Source organism: Panicum virgatum, chromosome 6K, assembly GCF_016808335.1.
Source record: "Panicum virgatum strain AP13 chromosome 6K, P.virgatum_v5, whole genome shotgun sequence".
Lineage (NCBI taxonomy): Eukaryota > Viridiplantae > Streptophyta > Magnoliopsida > Poales > Poaceae > Panicum > Panicum virgatum.
Window position 1 is genome coordinate 47,674,996 of NC_053141.1, and position 16,238 is coordinate 47,691,233.

Consider the following 16,238-nt stretch of genomic DNA (forward strand, 5'->3'; position numbering starts at 1 on the left):
GGCTCCGCCGCTGTTAGCAATGGCGATTCAACGCCGCAGCGGCCGCGAATCTTTTGCTGGCAATGCATCGGAGGCGACCACCGAACGGCGTTTTAATTGGGGAGCATGCCGTTGGCTGAGCTTGCAGGGACGGGGAGGTGGCGGTCAAAGGGGACTCCATTTAACGGCGAGTTAATTCTCTATATGCCATCGAGAAATATAACTCATCTTTTATATACCATCAAAAAATTGACATATCCCTTCTATGCCATCGTTTATAATTTCTCATTCTCTACGTGCCACCGCCGTCAAAATCTAGTAATGGAGCCGCCACCGCCGTCAAAATCTAGTAATGGAGCCGTTAAAGGATAGGTCAAAATACAATAATACCCCTGCCTGAAATTTCACACGCTAATTCCAATCGGAAGCAATGCAGGCTAAAAAAACAGATGACCACACGACCTGCTCCTGTCTTCTTCGACTCCCCGGCGTCCAAGCTCCGAGCACTAGAGTCCGGGCCCCGAACCCACCGCAGGGAGTGACGCCGACGACCGAGATCTCGGCATGCGGAACCGGCCCGAGCAGGCGACCAAACCGCGCCGCGGCGGCCGCGGCGCAGCTGCGGGGCGAGGACGGGCGGGGCTACGAGCTCGCGTGGCGGCTCGAGGCGTGCGGCGCGTGGCGCGTGGCGCGCGTGGCTGGGCGACGACGCCTCGCACGCCACGCTCGCGCCGCACCTCACGTCCCCGGCCACCTGGGACGCCTTCCTCTCCCCTGCAGCCTCCCCGTCGCTGCCCCCGCGCCTGCTCCTCCTTCTCCAGCTCCGCAACTGCACGCTCCTCTTCGACAAGGCCTCTGCTGCGCTCCAGCTTGCCCACCGCGGCCCTCTGCGAGCGCGGCAAAGGGCGCGCGGCCACCCTTCCCCGCCACGGACCTCTGCGCCCCGCTAGCCGCCTGCCGGCGCGGCCCTCGCCGGCGCTCCCCACCGGCCGCAGCGGCCCTCCCGCGCGCTCCGATTCCAGTCGCCGCCGTTCCGCGAGCACCTCCCTCCCCTATCCCCCACCGTAATGGCCTCCTCCCTCGCCGTCGCCTCCTCTCCCGCGCCGCCGCCGCGCACCGGCTTCCCCTCACATCCGCCTCCGCCGACGCAGACGCTCCGCCGCCGCCGCCGGAGCCCGTCGCGGCCCTCAGCGAGTGCGCCAAGGGGAGCGCGGCCACCCTTCCCCGCCACGGCCCTCCGCGCCCGTGCTGGCCGCCTGCCGGCGCGGCCCTCGCCTGCGCTCCCCGCTGCCGCCACACCGTGCGCCTCCAGCACCGAGACGAGCGCCGCGCTCTCGGAGAAAGTTAGCGTGGACATGGGCGACTCGAGCCCGGGCGACGCGGCAGACGGGCCGGGCGGCGCACGCGGCGCCGAGACGGAGGCGGACGTGGCGAGCGCGCGCAGCCTGGCTTCGCACGCCTCGGCCTCGAGCCGCGCACTCTCCTACTGTGCCGTGTGGCTGAGGTGCGCGGCAGCCCTGGCGTGCGACGGCGGCGTCCGCGCCAAGCGCGTCGAAGCACGGCTTTGTGCGTGGCCTGAGCGCTACTTCTATTTGGGAGGAGGGGTAAAAATGTCCAGGTAGCACAAGTTTGACGGCGTTAACATGGGAATTTGACGGTAATGGCATACAAGGGATGACAAATTATAAACGATAGCATAGAAGGGATATGCCAATTTTCAATGGCATATAGGGGATGAGTTATATTTCTCGATGTCATATAGGGAATTAACTCTTTAACGGCAGAAACCCACTGCAGATATGTGCAGGTCTGGTCAAATAAGGAATTTTGTTAGCATTAAAATGTTGGGCAATTTGACCAAAGATTATTCTCAGCTGTCAGCATGTTGCAGCCCGTCGCCATTGCTAGGCTGCTATCTACTACAGTACCCAACATTTTTTAGTACAATTTTGTCTTTTTATTTTTTGCGCGATGGCAGTGCTGGCAAGTGACAGAGAGACCGTATCATTGCCCTGTTTGGTTTGCCTGAGCTAGGAAGTAGCACAAATTTTGACCTATAATTACGGGTATTAAATAAAATCAGTTTACAAAACTAACTCTACAATCCTGCGCTACTTCGCGAGACGAATCTAACGAGGCCTTTGACCACATGATTAGAGGTTGGTTACTGTAGCATTAATGTAGCCAATCATTAATTAATTACCGTCATTGGATTCGTCGCGAAAAGTTACGTCCATCCGTGAAATTTTTTTGCAAATAAACTTCATTTAATACTCCATGCATACAAGATTCTTTTTTAACGCGAGTAGCGCAACGCTAACCAAACAGGGCCCATATTCCGGCCTGGTGTTAGAGTGCTTGAAAACGCCCTAACTCCTAACCAAGCAATGTCTAATGTCTTCCGTAATCGTAGCTACTGCTGTTGTCAGCAGATCTGCAGATGCGTGTGTGTGGGCGTTGGGCTGGCAAGGAAGATAACAAATCAGGCGCCACGGCTAATCGAGGGGAGCTTGTGCCAAACCCAGCGGCGACATGGAATGATCCGTGATCCGAGTGACGGATGACAGGAAGACACATGCATGTGTCTTTGAGCTGTGCGTGCGCTAATAGCATTAGCATGGCTGGAATCGGCAGTACGTACTAACTAATCTCTTTCTTTTTTTCCTCGACTCGAGGTGGTTGGAACTGCCTTCGAAACACTACTATATTAGTGCTATGCGTAATGCAGTTCCGGCCGTGCATCATTCAGAGCATCTTCAACGGTTCAGGAAAAAAAAGGAATTGGAAAAAAGATCTGGTTTTGGGTCTTCTCGAATTTTATTGGGACCAAATGATGATACCCCTAATCTCCAACACTTCCTAATATTTGGTCACAAAAAAATGTTGCACCACATTATCTATCTATTACTATTAGTGCAGCACGGTACGAATTGGAGGCCAAAATATTAGGCATGAATTTTTCACCAAAAAAAAAAAGTTGGAGAACGGTCATGCTCTTCACATCCATATTCACTACATGAGTTGGGTTAAGCGTTGCACTCTTGTCCTTTTCATCGTTTTCATCGTTCAGTCTTTTCACATAAGCAGCATCATGTTCACCAGCATATATCTGCAATGCGTGATCCATCGTTTGGTCATCGCTCATCTCAGTAACTGGTTTTTTGATGAGATCCCAACGAATTTTCAGTTGGTTACGGTTCCTCCTACGGTTACTTGTGTTTTGCTGTTGTACATGGCAGTAATGTCTGCCCAATATTGATCGGATTTCTTGTCATTTCCATCAACCGGATCAAGTGAGTTTTGCACCCAAACACTAACCTACAAGTAGATCAAGTAGAACAATTTTCTATTTTCTAGGCTATGAGGTTGACAAGCATTATAGAGAAAGGCAACTTACCAATCCAATGTCTTGTTCATGTGACCAATTCAATGGCTTGTTGGTGGGTTCTAGCAGGCTCGAGGGTGTCATCATGGTCAATGTCAAGTTGTCAACTGTTTCTTTATCTTGCGATCCCATTTGTGCATCTCCAGCAGCATCATTTGCTAAACCACATCCTATTGGTGATGGGTCTCTCTAGAGCTTGGAGCACCTACAAATGGATGTGGCTGGGAAATGGAGCACTGATTTGGGACCTCTGTAAATAATTCATGATAGCGCTTGGTGGGCACAACCTGAAAGGGGGAAACAAAAAATTCACTGCAAAGAAAAATCACTGAATTTTTTTGGCACTTATTTGGTTGGAGCTCAAAATGTAGCTCACCTTCTAAAATTGCCAACAATTTGCTAGTGTTTGGTTTGCAGGCCCTGTTTAGTTCCCAAAAAATTTCCTACAATGCCCGTCACATCGAATTTTTGGACACATGCATGGAGCATTAAATACAGTTAAAAAAAATAATTACACAGTCTAACTGATTAGCACAAGATGAATCTTTTAAGCCTAATTAGTCCATGATTGGACATTATTTGTCAAGTAACAACGAAATGTGCTACAGTACCAAAATCCAAACTTTTTTGCGAACTAAACACGAAAATTTCGCGAAAAGAGAATCTTGCATGCATGGAGTACTAAATGAAGTCTATTTGTAATTTTTTTACGGATAGATGCAACTTTGGGTGACAAATCTAATGAGCCTAATTAACCCATGATTTGCTACAGTAACACTACAGTACATTCCTCTAATCATGGAGTCAAAGGTTTCATTAGATTCGTCTCGCGAATTTACCCAGAGTTCTGCATGTGGTTTTGTATTATACTTTATTTAATACTACTAATTAATGGTCAAATTAATGGTCAAAGGTGCAAAAAGTTTTTCCGAAATTTTTTTCAACCCAAACCAAACACAAACCAAACACGACATTTGATAAAAAAGATTGGTATGTTCACATTTTAGTACACCTATGTATATTTTTTGATTAAAACATACCTGTATTATACGTTAAGGATACAGTACAAAGACCACGTACACATACAGGTACATTCGAGAAGGATAAACATACCTGTATTATACGTTAAGGATACAGTACAAAGACCACGTACACATACAGGTACATTCGAGAAGGATACAGAAGACAGCTACATCGACCATTTTGCAAAAAGGTCCCTAAGGAAGAAAGAAATTGCAAATAAGCCCCTAATCCCCTTGCTGGTCAATTCTTCCAATCATTGCTGTCACCGGCCATCGCCGGAGATGCGCCTCCACCAACCCAAGGTCGAAGAAACCCAATCGCCACGAGGCAGAAAATGCAAATGCTGAAGCTGCATCGGCCGGGGACGCACCCCGAGCTTCGTCGACCATGGACAGGGCTCGTCGCCGGCGACAAATGCCACCTCGAGTTGCTTGAGCTTTGTCCACTCTCCAAGCATCCCCACAGCCCAAAGCTGCCTTCTTATCCCGAAGCCTAGAAGCCAACGAACTCACCTTACCACTGGGCCGATGAAACACCGACGGACGACTCCTATTAACCTACCACCCACACCGACGGACGACTCCTATTAACCTACCACCCACACGAGGAGCACCACCTCCACGGGCTCGCCTTTAGCGCCGGAGTAAAGTGCCGCGGGGGCGAGGAAGAGCACGGGAGGACTTATTCCACCTTGACGCCGCCACCGCCGCTAGAAAACCTAAACCTAGATGCACTAGGACCTATTAACCTACCACCCACACCGACCGGCGAGATCCCATCGGCCTCCGCCACCATCCGACAGCCCTGAGGCCATCGGAGGCGGAGGAGACCGGCGACCCCGCCGGCGGCGACCGCGACACCCTTTTTCGCCCCTCTCAAACAGTAGCAGATGCGAGAGCTTTCGAGCTTCAGATGGCCTGGCCATTAAGACTGCCCTAATCAAAATGCGGTACAAGCCCCTTCTGAAAACTCGTTCGTGGTTGCGCCGCGCCCAACTGGGCCTAATGGGCTTTTCAGTAAGAAAGTGACACCTCTTTACAATCAGCCCACTACATGTTTTGCGGAAGGACTCCTATACAAAGCTGTTTTCTCAACAAAACCCTTCCAAGTTTGGAACGCGACTATTCCCCGCGATCCAAATCTGGGGCTCCACGCTGACCGCCGGATCGCAAACTGGCGGCCGAGATCGAGGCACCAAGGCGGTGAGGTCAGCCTTTTTGCCAGGGAGGCCCCCGTATCTTCTCCAACCATCACGAATCGCTCCTTCCACCGTTCGTCCAGCTCGCGCGGTCGCGAGCCTCCCCCCAAAATCCCCAGAACCCTAGCAGAGCTCGAGACCCCCCCACCCCCACTCGCGATGGCGTCGGAGAGCGAGACGACGGCGGTCTCCACCATAACAAGCGCGACGGTCGACGATGGTGGCGCGCACGAGAGCAAGCGGGAGCTCGGCAGTGGCGCGGCCACCAGCCCCGGCGTGGGGCAGGAGGAGGACGAGGAGATGATAGGGCCGGGCCCGGCGCCGGCGAAGCAGCGGAAGAAGCGCCCGCTCCAGTTCGAGCAGGCCTTCCTCGACGCCCTCCCCTCCGCCGCCATGTGCGTTTTCTCCTCCCTTGCCTTTTGGTCTCAGAATTTTAGGGGGGGCGTTGTGGCTCACGGTAGTGTTTGGTTTTGCAGGTACGAGAAGAGCTATATGCATCGGGACGTCGTCACCCACGTCGCCGTCTCTCCGGCCGACTTCTTCATCACTGGGAGCGCAGATGGTGATCTCTTTAACACTCTCGTATCATATCTTAGTTCCTGCGTTATAGTGGTTTTTGGTGCTCGATGAATTAGCTTATTTCCACCTCTGCTATTTTTTTTTGTCGGAATGATATGTGCAAGTGGAGAGATATTCTATGTTGTGATTACTGTGGATTCAAATTTAGGGCTTAGGTTCTGTGGAGTGCCATTGCTTGTCTTGGTGAACAGCACTATTGAACTGCTTAGATCTATGCAGGAATGTATGCTATTGAGTTAATGGGAAATGGTGTTTCCGTGTTTGCTTCAATCTCAAACTGGTGCTTAATCGCCTTGTTTTTCTTTTGTTTTAGGGCACCTCAAGTTTTGGAAGAAGAAACCTGTTGGGATTGAATTTGCTAAACATTTTAGGTCTCATCTCAGTCCCATCGAAGGCCTAGCTGTGAGTGCCCGCTTTCTTATGTTCATTTTCTTGATTCAGAAGGGTTCCATGCTATGAATCTTATGACGTATAAAGCATTCGTAGGCTTGCTAGTTGACACTCTGAGTCATTGCTCCTACCAGTGGTAGTGGTAGTACGAACAACTGCAAATTATAGCATGGTTCAGTAATGCAGGTGAGCGTTGATGGATTGCTTTGCTGCACGATATCCAGCGACCGTTCTGTGAAGATATATGATGTTGTAAACTATGACATGATGTTCATGATGCGTCTCCCATTTGTTCCTGGGGCTATTGAGTGGGTTCATCGAGAGGGGGATGTCAAACCAAAACTTGCTGTTAGTGACCGAAATACACCTTTTGTTCACATATATGATACTCATTCTGGTTCAAACGATCCAATCATCTCCAAAGAGGTATTTTACTGTAGCCTTCATTGTTTGTTTGTATAATTCCTGTTGATTTACAAGGGGACCCTAAACTTACGATCTTCTTTATTATCCACAGATTCATGCTGGTCCTGTTAAAGTAATGAGATATAACCATGTGCATGATGTTGTGATATCTGCTGATGCCAGAGGACTGTTGGAATACTGGTCTCCATCTACCCTCAACTTTCCAGATCAAGAGTATGTTGAGGCTTGTTTGCGGTCACTTTTGACTTCATGTAGCCCCGAATACATAGTTAGGAAAACATTCTCCAATTCTCCTGAAGAACTGATGCATGCTTGAGCATATGTTTCCATCTTTCACTGCCGTGGAAAACTTCATAACTGGAACTGCGTACCTGCTATTATTTGTTCATCACAGATTCACAGTGAAATCAAATTAGGTTCTATCATGTTTAGTAAAAATGCATTTGCTCAAGAAAGTAGTAAGCGCGTAGAGCAGAGAATTTTGCTGCACATGTATATTCCCACCATACCATTGGCTAGATCCTGGGTTGTGTGGATCTGTACCACCTGAGACTTCCTTGATTGATGTGTCTAGGATATATTTCACTTGTGGATGAATAAAGCCTAGCTCTATATTGCTCTAAAAAAGGGAAATAACATGATCAATGTATCAGCTTTAATCCTGTTTAGAATCAATAACCTACCTAATTCCTTTTGGTTTGGAGCTTTAATTCTTTATTAATCCTATAAATAACTATGCCAGCATATTCCTGTTGTTTCCTTTGTGATGAGCTAATGCATCAACTTGGATTTGCAAGTAATTGGTATTTCTGTGTGTTTTGTGCAGAGTGAGGTTTCGTCTGAAAACAGATACAAATTTATTTGAAATTGTAAAATGCAAGACTAGTGTGTCTGCTATCGAGGTAATTTTTTTATTCCTGATATGATTTAAATAAGTTTCTTCATTCAGGCTAAGTAGGCATCATTAACTGAATTTGAAATCAAAGTAAATCATTAGACACAGTAAACAGTGCCTAGACAATTTTGAAAACTGACACACTTAAGAAATAATGGGTTGGACAGTGTTATCCTTCAGATTGCTCATTGAACAACTCTGCTAAATGATTTGGTGTTGTTCAGGTGAGCAATGATGGCAGTCAATTTGCTGTCACATCCCCTGATCGCAGGATACGGGTATTTTGGTTTAAAACTGGAAAACTAAGACGTGTATATGATGAATCTCTAGAGGTAAGAAGTTTACCCCTGGCAAATGTTTGCAGAGCAAAGGCTATAATATTGTATTCTTATTCCCAATTGAATATTGTCATTTCTAGGTGGCACAAGATCTTCAAAGAAGTGATGTTCCATTGTATCACCTTGAGGCTATTGATTTCGGGCGCCGAATGGCTGTGGAGAAGGAAATAGAGAAAACAGAAAATGTTCCACAACCTAATGCCGTCTTTGATGAGAGCTGCAACTTTCTTATTTATGCTACTCTTTTGGGCATAAAGGTATGCTATGCTTCTTTCTTTACCAGTTGTGGTTTGTATACTTCAGTATTATTAGATTGTATGTTATATTCCTTTTGTTATCGTACATTCATGATGATCAAAGTTTCTGCCAAAGATTCTTTAGGATAAGATGTTATAGGATTTTCTTATTCTTATGGGTTTGCATCTTATATGGGCTGATTGATGGTTTTACTAGAAGACCATGCCACTGAGATCTTAGTCATTCACATCAAGTCCAAACAAATAAAAAATAAGTCATTCAGTGTCTTGATTCCTGTGTCCAGCTGGGGCTCTTCCATGTTTCTCCTGTTGAGTTACACGCATAAATGGAAGATAGGTCATTCTTTACCTTCGCTGATAGCATATATGCATAATAATGTTCTTAAATCTTTTCTGTAAAACCTATTAACCGCGTCATACATGTTATCCAGATTGTAAATTTGCACACAAATAAGGTTTCACGCATTCTGGGGAAGGTAGAGAACAATGAGAGGTTTCTGAAAATCGCTCTATACCAAGGCGACAAAGGCAATAAGAAGGTTAGAAAAATTCCTTCAGTAGCTGCCAATGTCAATGATAGCAAGGAACCCTTATCAGACCCAACACTGCTATGCTGCGCTTTCAAGAAGCATCGAATATATCTCTTTAGGTATGCTACTCAATCATCTCCGGAGAGTTTCTCATTGACCAGTTCTATAGTTTTGCACGGTGAATTCCTCTTTAAACTGTTCCATCTGTTGTTTTTGGGTAACATGGTGCTGCCTTTGTATTCTTTTATTGTACCAGTCGTAGGGAACCTGAGGAACCTGAAGATGCAACCAAGGGTAGAGATGTGTTCAATGAAAAACCGCCACCAGAAGAGCTTTTGTCTGTATCAGATTTAGGAAAAACTGCTACGACATCATTGCCCGATAATTTGGTATGTTACTCCGTCTGAACTTTGGTATCTGAATTGTTTTCTCAAAATTGCTTTTCTTGTGACCTGTGAGGGACTTGATTTATTTCTATGATTTTTAACCTATGGATCATTGGCCTTATGCCATATTTTAGGTGCTGCATACTTCTATGGGTGACATTCACTTGCGACTATATCCAGAAGAGTGTCCAAAAACTGTGGAGAACTTCACTACCCATTGCCGGAACGGTTATTATGACAATCTTATATTTCATCGTGTAATTAAAGGATTCATGATTCAGACTGGGGATCCTTTGGGGGATGGCACTGGTGGGCAATCCATCTGGGGCAGTGAATTCGAAGATGAATTTCACAAAAGGTATTTTAAATGTTGTTTTTCCCATAGATGTGCAAATAGGAGTATTTGTTTCTGCATCTTATACAACTAGGGGTTCTTTAAGTTCTTTAGCCACGAATTTTCTTTTTTCCACCCTACTTTTGTCTAGAACACATGTATTCATTTTGCTTTCTAGTTTATCCAAGATACTATATTGACCCCAGATTTTATTGCAGTATTTTGTTTGAGAGGAAAGATAGTGCTGCGTGATGTATTTCATTCTGTTATGTTCATACCATTTTGATGTGGCCAACCTCTATGGTTGAAAAAAATATTAGCGGAACATTGACAGCTGAATGGAACATTCCTCAGCAACTTATATTTTTTTAGTGGTGTTAGTTTCTGGTATGCTTATAGGATAAGGATAACAGTTTGACACTAGTCATTGCTTTTAAAGTGTGGTGGGATGTCATGTGAGCCACCTCATATCCCTTCTAATGTAGTGATATCTCTGGCATTTTTCATGCAGCTTGAGACATGACAGGCCTTTTACTCTTTCCATGGCCAATGCGGGATCTAATACCAATGGTTCTCAATTCTTTATCACCACTGTGGCCACACCATGGCTAGATAACAAGCACACAGTGTTTGGTAGAGTTGTGAAAGGGATGGATGTTGTCCAGGTATTGAACTTTTTGCAACGTCATTTTAGTGGCTGAATTATCTCTGTTCATTTCTATTGATTTTTTTCCTCCTAACTTTATGTTTTGTGCTTGAAGCAAATTGAGAAGGTCAAGACTGACAAGAATGACAAACCATATCAAGATGTAAAGATCTTAAATGTTACAGTTCCCAAGACATAAGTTTCTGCTGATCAGCAGGTCAGTGTTTCTTATCCCGTTCATTCTATTCCTTCAATAATTTTGAATATTTGGCTCTTGAGCTTATAATTATGAACAAAGGTTTGTCTGTTTGGCCTTGATACATCCATTGGGGTTTTTAGTTGTCTGTCTTTGTTTTTGCATCGTTGTCTGTTTGGCCGTGAGCCCCTGACACATCATTGGGCTTTTTAATTGGTTTTGTCTTTGTTTTTGCATCTTTTCTTGTGAACTACCATGACCATGGGGATTTCAGTGTATTTTATAGGCTGTCCTTTTTTCTCATTGTCCAATGTCTTGTGGCTGGTGCAGGGTTGGGACATTGCGCCTGCACTTCCTTTGTTTCTTGGTTGGACATTGCTGACCTGCTGAAGACAACGTGCTGGCGTTGTGCAACAAGTTACGCATGCTTTGGTGAAGTGAGCACGGCTTCTGCCACTAACGACTTTGTCTTGTTGGGACCATGCATTTTTCAGGATGGATGGTGTCTCATGTGTTGTCTGAGAACTTTAGTTAGCTTCGAGTCCAGAATCATGGAGCTGATTGTTTGTATCTTTGTAACGCGGAATTAATCTTGCAGGGTTAAACTGGGGGACAACCCTTATGGTCTTTAGCTTTTCAAGTCATGGCAACTGTATGTGGAATATGTGTCCATCTGTCCAATGTATAATCATATTCCTCCTTTAAGAGTTGCTGGAACGTCGTTGTATACAAAATTTTGCTATGTTTTTGGCCAAAACTTGTAATCAGCCGTACTGAGTAGACATCAATTTTTTTCCCCTTTGGGTTTTGTTTGTTCCTGGAGATGTACCTTTCAGAGCCGACGAGCCGTGTGGGTGTATCTTTTTGACGGTTCTATAAAAAGTGTCGGTGTTGTACAGTTATAGTTTGGATATGTTGAGCACAAGGCGGAAGCATGGGTGCTGCTGTTTTGTTTAGCCTCTTGGCAGCCAGATGGAGTTTTAATTCCTCTTTAGAAAAGGATTAACGCGGCTATTTTCTCCTGAGCTCTTTGTTTGCGCTTGTGTTGAAACTGATTGCGCTTGTATTGTCTTGGGATGGTGACCTGGTCTCGGGGCAGCATGTCCAGTGTGTCATCAGCAAAGCAGATGTAAACGGATAGGCTTTGCTGTCTGCAGCTGCAGGGAGTCTGGGTGGGTCATGTATGCCGCGAACCTGGACGGATTATGGGCAGCTCATTAACCATGTGGCTGGCGTGTACCCGTTATCAATCATCAATCAAGAGATTTAATTAATTCGTGGGCGGGTGGCTGCAAGGCAGTCCAGGTCGAGAGCCTAGCTAGCTCGATGTGCTGTGTATTTCTACTGCAAGTATTGGTCTCTCCGACTGTTTGACAGGAGACGGCTGGCGTCAGCTGTGACGTGTGAGCGGGTGGGGAGTCAAAGACTGGACGCGACCATTCACAGGCCAAAGCAAAGCCGCCGGCATGGAGGGAGTGACGGGAAGGGTAGGGTAGGTAGCATGGCTGCTCGTGCAGTGCCGCCGCCGGCTCATCACCGAACGTTCGGTCGTTTCGTTTGTTCCCACGGACGGCCGTGGGAGCGCCACGTGGCACGCACCAGAATTAGTCGGAAGATGCGTTTTCCGGGAAGCAGAGGCAGAGCAGACAGCAGAGCAAATGGCAACACGGAAGGCAAGGCACCTCCCGTATAAAAAGTGGGCGACCGAACACGCGCACTTCCCGTCCGGTCCCCTCTCTGTTTCCTCTCCCGACCGATCGACGACGTCCGTCCGTCGCCTGCCTGCTGCTGCCTCCCCGTCCGGCGGTTTCGCCATCGTTGCTTCTCCGATCCATCACGTATTGACATGGCGGCGGAGGCCAGGCACTTCAAGTACGTCGTCCTCGGCGGCGGCGTCGCGGCGGTCAGTGCCCAACCCAACCCACCCCTCTCCTCTCTGCGGATGGATTCGATTCGATTCGATTCTCTCCCTGCACCCGCTCGTCCGATCGATCACCAATTCACCACCACCATAAGTTAACACAACTCTCGTTGCTCGCAGGGGTACGCGGCGAGGGAGTTCGGCAACCAGGGCGTCAACCCCGGCGACCTCGCCATCATCTCCAAGGAACCCGTACGTGATTATAACCTTCTCTGCTCTGCTGCACCCCATCCGGCCATCCCCCTCCGCGCGCGTGCTTCCATTTTGCTGCTTTATTATTTGCTTTCTCGGCCCAACCCTAATTATTATAATCGCTATCCGACCGGAGGCGTCTTTGGAGATATATATATTCGCAAACTCCAGGGGCTACTCCGAAAAATGACCGCTGCCTGAAGCCGTTTGGAGCCTCCATCCTAGAACATCAAGTCGATTTGCATGCCATTTATTCTCCCCTAGCCAACGAGAAATAATTAGTTTCCAAAACACCCTAGGATATCTTATATTTGGATGTAAATTTTAAAAGATTCTGTATCTTTTCTTTCTATATTTGGCACAAATTTTAAACGCTTCTGTGCCTTATAGTCGATCCAACCGTTAACCGCGGTCCAGTTAGAGGTTATATTTGAAGGAAAACTATAACAGTAAGGACCTTTTAGCATAAGATCTGCTGACCCGAGGACCCGGTTGCAAAATTCCCCGCCACCACGCGCGTCGGCGTGCTCCCAATGCTTCGCCGCTACTCTCTACATCTGCTAAACAGGGGAACCCAAATGCTTTTCTGCTGCGATGCCCCTGCCTGCCTGCTAATGCTTAACCCGATCACTTTACGCTTTGACCTTTCAGGTGGCCCCGTACGAGCGCCCTGCACTCAGCAAGGGATACCTCTTCCCTCAGAGTAAGTCCTGAAAAACGCAGACTCTGATCAACACTCTGTTTTCTGATGATCCACTGCTTCTTCCCACGTCGTTTCCCTACTGATCAACGGCTGCTTGCTTCTACTGTCGACAGATGCCGCAAGACTGCCTGGGTTCCACACGTGCGTGGGGAGCGGCGGAGAGAGGCTACTTCCTGAATGGTACTCAGAGAAAGGTAAGCTTTCTCATTCGATCAACAATGCTGTACTTGCACTATGTTATTTTAGAAAAAAACAGTTGCTTTTGCACTCAACTGCAACTATGATAGATTTAAGATGCATTGCATGCCGAATTGTGCCGGCTAATAACTGGGTAAATGTTCGTCTTCAAGATCAAGTTTTGCTTTATTCATTTTGTTCTTCGACATCCTCTGAACTGAATACAGCACTGGCAGCAAACATGATACTCCATGTCTGGCCTCTGGACTCTATTTGACATCTTCAACACTTCTGAGCATGCGCTGATTATGTTTATTTCAGGCATTGAGCTGATCCTGAGTACTGAGATTGTGAAGGCTGACCTTGCCTCCAAGACCCTGACAAGTGCAGCTGGGGCAAACTTTACATATGAGACCTTGCTCATTGCTACTGGCTCCTCGGTGAGTCCTCAGCTGCAATCCTTCTCCTTTTATGCAAATTTTTTAGTGGCAACTTGTCACTCTTTGCCTTATCTCATCACTCATGTCATTTATTCTGTTCGCGTGCTCAGGTCATAAAGCTCACGGACTTTGGCGTTCAGGGAGCAGAATCCAACAACATATTGTATCTAAGGGATATTGCCGATGCGGACAAGTTGGTTGCAGCTATGCAAGCAAAGAAGGATGGAAAGGTTGTGATTGTTGGAGGTGGTTACATAGGGCTTGAGCTTAGTGCAGCCTTGAAAATGAACAACTTTGATGTCACTATGGTGTACCCTGAACCCTGGTGCAGTAAGTCTCGTTAACCTGGAAGCTTATCCAGGCAACTTGTATTTTCTGAAATCTGAAGCAAGCACTGACCTTTTCTTTACATCCTGAATCTAGTGCCCCGTCTCTTCACCTCCGGTATCGCTCATTTCTATGAGGGCTACTACTCTAACAAAGGAATCAAGATTGTGAAGGGCACAGTTGCTGCTGGCTTCGAAGCTGATGCCAATGGAGATGTGAGCACTGAACCATCTGCAAATTCAGTTTCATAATGTTAACTCAGAATCTGAAGGCATAATGTTCACTCTGAATCTGATGGCTAACGTTCATCTGAATCAATGACAGGTCACTGCAGTGAAGCTGAAGGATGGAAGAGTACTGGAAGCTGACATTGTTGTTGTTGGCGTCGGCGGCAGGCCACTGACGGCTCTCTTCAAGGGTCAACTTGCCGAGGAGAAAGGTGGACTCAAGGTCAGCTCACTTCATTCAGTAAAAGCCACACTACAGCAGATTCCTGTTGCGAAAGTTAACTGTTGTGTTGCGTGTTGATCTCTCTTGTGTCTTCTGTGACCTGACATTTCTTTTTCCCAGACGGATGCATTCTTCGAGACAAGCGTTCCCGGAGTATACGCCATCGGCGACGTGGCCACCTTCCCTCTGAAGATCTACAACGAGCAGCGGCGAGTGGAGCACGTGGACCACGCCCGGAAGTCAGCGGAGCAGGCCGTGCGGGCGATCAAGGCCAAGGAGTCCGGCGAGTCGGTGCCCGAGTACGACTACCTGCCCTACTTCTACTCCCGGTCCTTCGACATCGCGTGGCAGTTCTACGGCGACAACGTCGGCGACGACGTGCTGTTCGGCGACAACGACCCGGCCTCGGCCAACCACAAGTTCGGGAGCTACTGGGTCAAGGACGGCAAGGTCGTCGGCGTGTTCCTCGAGGGCGGGTCGGCCGAGGAGAACCAGGCCATTGCCAGGGTCGCAAGGACCCAGCCGGCGGTGGCCGACGTCGAGGCGCTCAAGACGGAGGGGCTGGAGTTCGCCACCAAAGTCTGATCAAGCAATTCGGCAGATGTAACAAAAACAAAATTAGAGACTGCCAATTTGAGGAGCATATATGTTTAATTTCTTGGCAATTCTGCTTTGAGCTTTTCACATCACTCGGTGCTTCATAGTAGTTCAAATATCCCTGAAGCAATTCATAATAGTTGATAGTCTGCAGCGCACTACCAAATAATCTGGGCTACTCTGCACTACACAATTAGTTTGTAGCATCGGTCGGGATGTGTTTTGGTGAATATCTTATTCATATCGCCATCTTTCTGATGGGCTCAGCTGCTGGAGATTCCGACAGGAGGGATCATGCGCACCCCCTGAGAGCAACCAGATTAGCACCTGAGGATGCCTAGCTAGATCTTCCTGCCAGGCATATCCCTGAATCGAAGCCACAGCTCTGTCCGGTGGATTCTGACAAGATGGAGTGATCCTTTGTCGGACGTCTGACAAACTGAATCAGGTCCAACTACTACTGTCACTTTCCATTTCCCATTTCCTAAGTTTTTAGCTAGGATCTGCGCATCTGGCCCAATCTGCATATATTGTGCAGACTGCAGTCATTGTCTAATGTTGTGTTTGGTTTGGGTGTCCACTGTCCAATCCTCTAGCCAGGCTTGTATAATGCACCATATATAAGCTTGTTTGTGAGGAATGTGAGTACTCTATCCTGCCTGTGATGAATGAATTGTTAACCGTGCGGTGTGATCGTGCGCTTGGTCTTTAGATTGCAGGTACACGGGCGTCGAGTGTCGGCGGGGAGCTGCCGTGGAGGTGCTGTGGCCGATGGACCGTGCGGTGGACGGCGGTGAAGGGCAGCCGGGACCGGAGCTCGGACCGGGCGGCAGCTGTGGCGTCCACTCCTGGATCAAGGGCGCAAGCGG

At 47.6% G+C, this 16,238-nt stretch overlaps 2 protein-coding genes across 4 annotated transcripts; both read left to right on the plus strand.

Annotated features, from left to right (window-relative positions):
- Positions 1–5,660: 5,660 nt before the first annotated feature.
- Positions 5,661–11,466, plus strand: LOC120713831 (peptidyl-prolyl cis-trans isomerase CYP71-like). 3 transcript variants are annotated; one of them, XM_039999815.1, is made up of 14 exons: positions 5,661–5,980; positions 6,062–6,147; positions 6,478–6,566; positions 6,741–6,980; positions 7,072–7,193; positions 7,807–7,882; positions 8,100–8,207; positions 8,294–8,470; positions 8,902–9,119; positions 9,257–9,389; positions 9,521–9,744; positions 10,232–10,385; positions 10,482–10,583; positions 11,161–11,466. In XM_039999815.1, the coding sequence occupies exons 1-13, from the start codon at positions 5,745–5,747 to the stop codon at positions 10,563–10,565; spliced, it is 1,947 nt and encodes a 648-aa protein (XP_039855749.1). In that variant the 5' UTR covers positions 5,661–5,744; the 3' UTR covers positions 10,566–10,583; positions 11,161–11,466. The 3 variants fall into 3 exon arrangements, with proteins under 3 accessions (XP_039855749.1, XP_039855748.1, XP_039855747.1); XM_039999814.1 differs by having other exon boundaries at positions 11,057–11,464; XM_039999813.1 differs by having other exon boundaries at positions 10,893–11,463.
- Positions 11,467–12,239: 773 nt separating this feature from the next.
- Positions 12,240–15,620, plus strand: LOC120713832 (monodehydroascorbate reductase 4, cytosolic-like). The gene is made up of 9 exons (XM_039999816.1): positions 12,240–12,465; positions 12,604–12,675; positions 13,327–13,378; positions 13,492–13,572; positions 13,877–13,995; positions 14,106–14,325; positions 14,419–14,537; positions 14,647–14,772; positions 14,893–15,620. Exons 1-9 carry the CDS (start codon positions 12,409–12,411, stop codon positions 15,355–15,357), a joined length of 1,311 nt encoding a protein of 436 aa, XP_039855750.1. The 5' UTR covers positions 12,240–12,408; the 3' UTR covers positions 15,358–15,620.
- Positions 15,621–16,238: the final 618 nt, after the last annotated feature.

What these genes read in the sequence shown, in the direction of transcription:
- LOC120713832 (XM_039999816.1), top strand. Translation starts at nt 12,409, where the DNA reads ATGGCGGCGGAGGCCAGGCACTTCAAGTACGTCGTCCTCGGCGGCGGC. An exon ending in CCATCATCTCCAAGGAACCC is followed by an intron (nt 12,676 to 13,326) that starts GTACGTGATTAT and finishes TTGACCTTTCAG; the next exon opens with GTGGCCCCGTACGAGCGCCC. An exon ending in AGGAGAAAGGTGGACTCAAG is followed by an intron (nt 14,773 to 14,892) that starts GTCAGCTCACTT and finishes TCTTTTTCCCAG; the next exon opens with ACGGATGCATTCTTCGAGAC.
- LOC120713831 (XM_039999815.1), top strand. Translation starts at nt 5,745, where the DNA reads ATGGCGTCGGAGAGCGAGACGACGGCGGTCTCCACCATAACAAGCGCG. An exon ending in ATCCAATCATCTCCAAAGAG is followed by an intron (nt 6,981 to 7,071) that starts GTATTTTACTGT and finishes TATTATCCACAG; the next exon opens with ATTCATGCTGGTCCTGTTAA. An exon ending in CATCATTGCCCGATAATTTG is followed by an intron (nt 9,390 to 9,520) that starts GTATGTTACTCC and finishes GCCATATTTTAG; the next exon opens with GTGCTGCATACTTCTATGGG.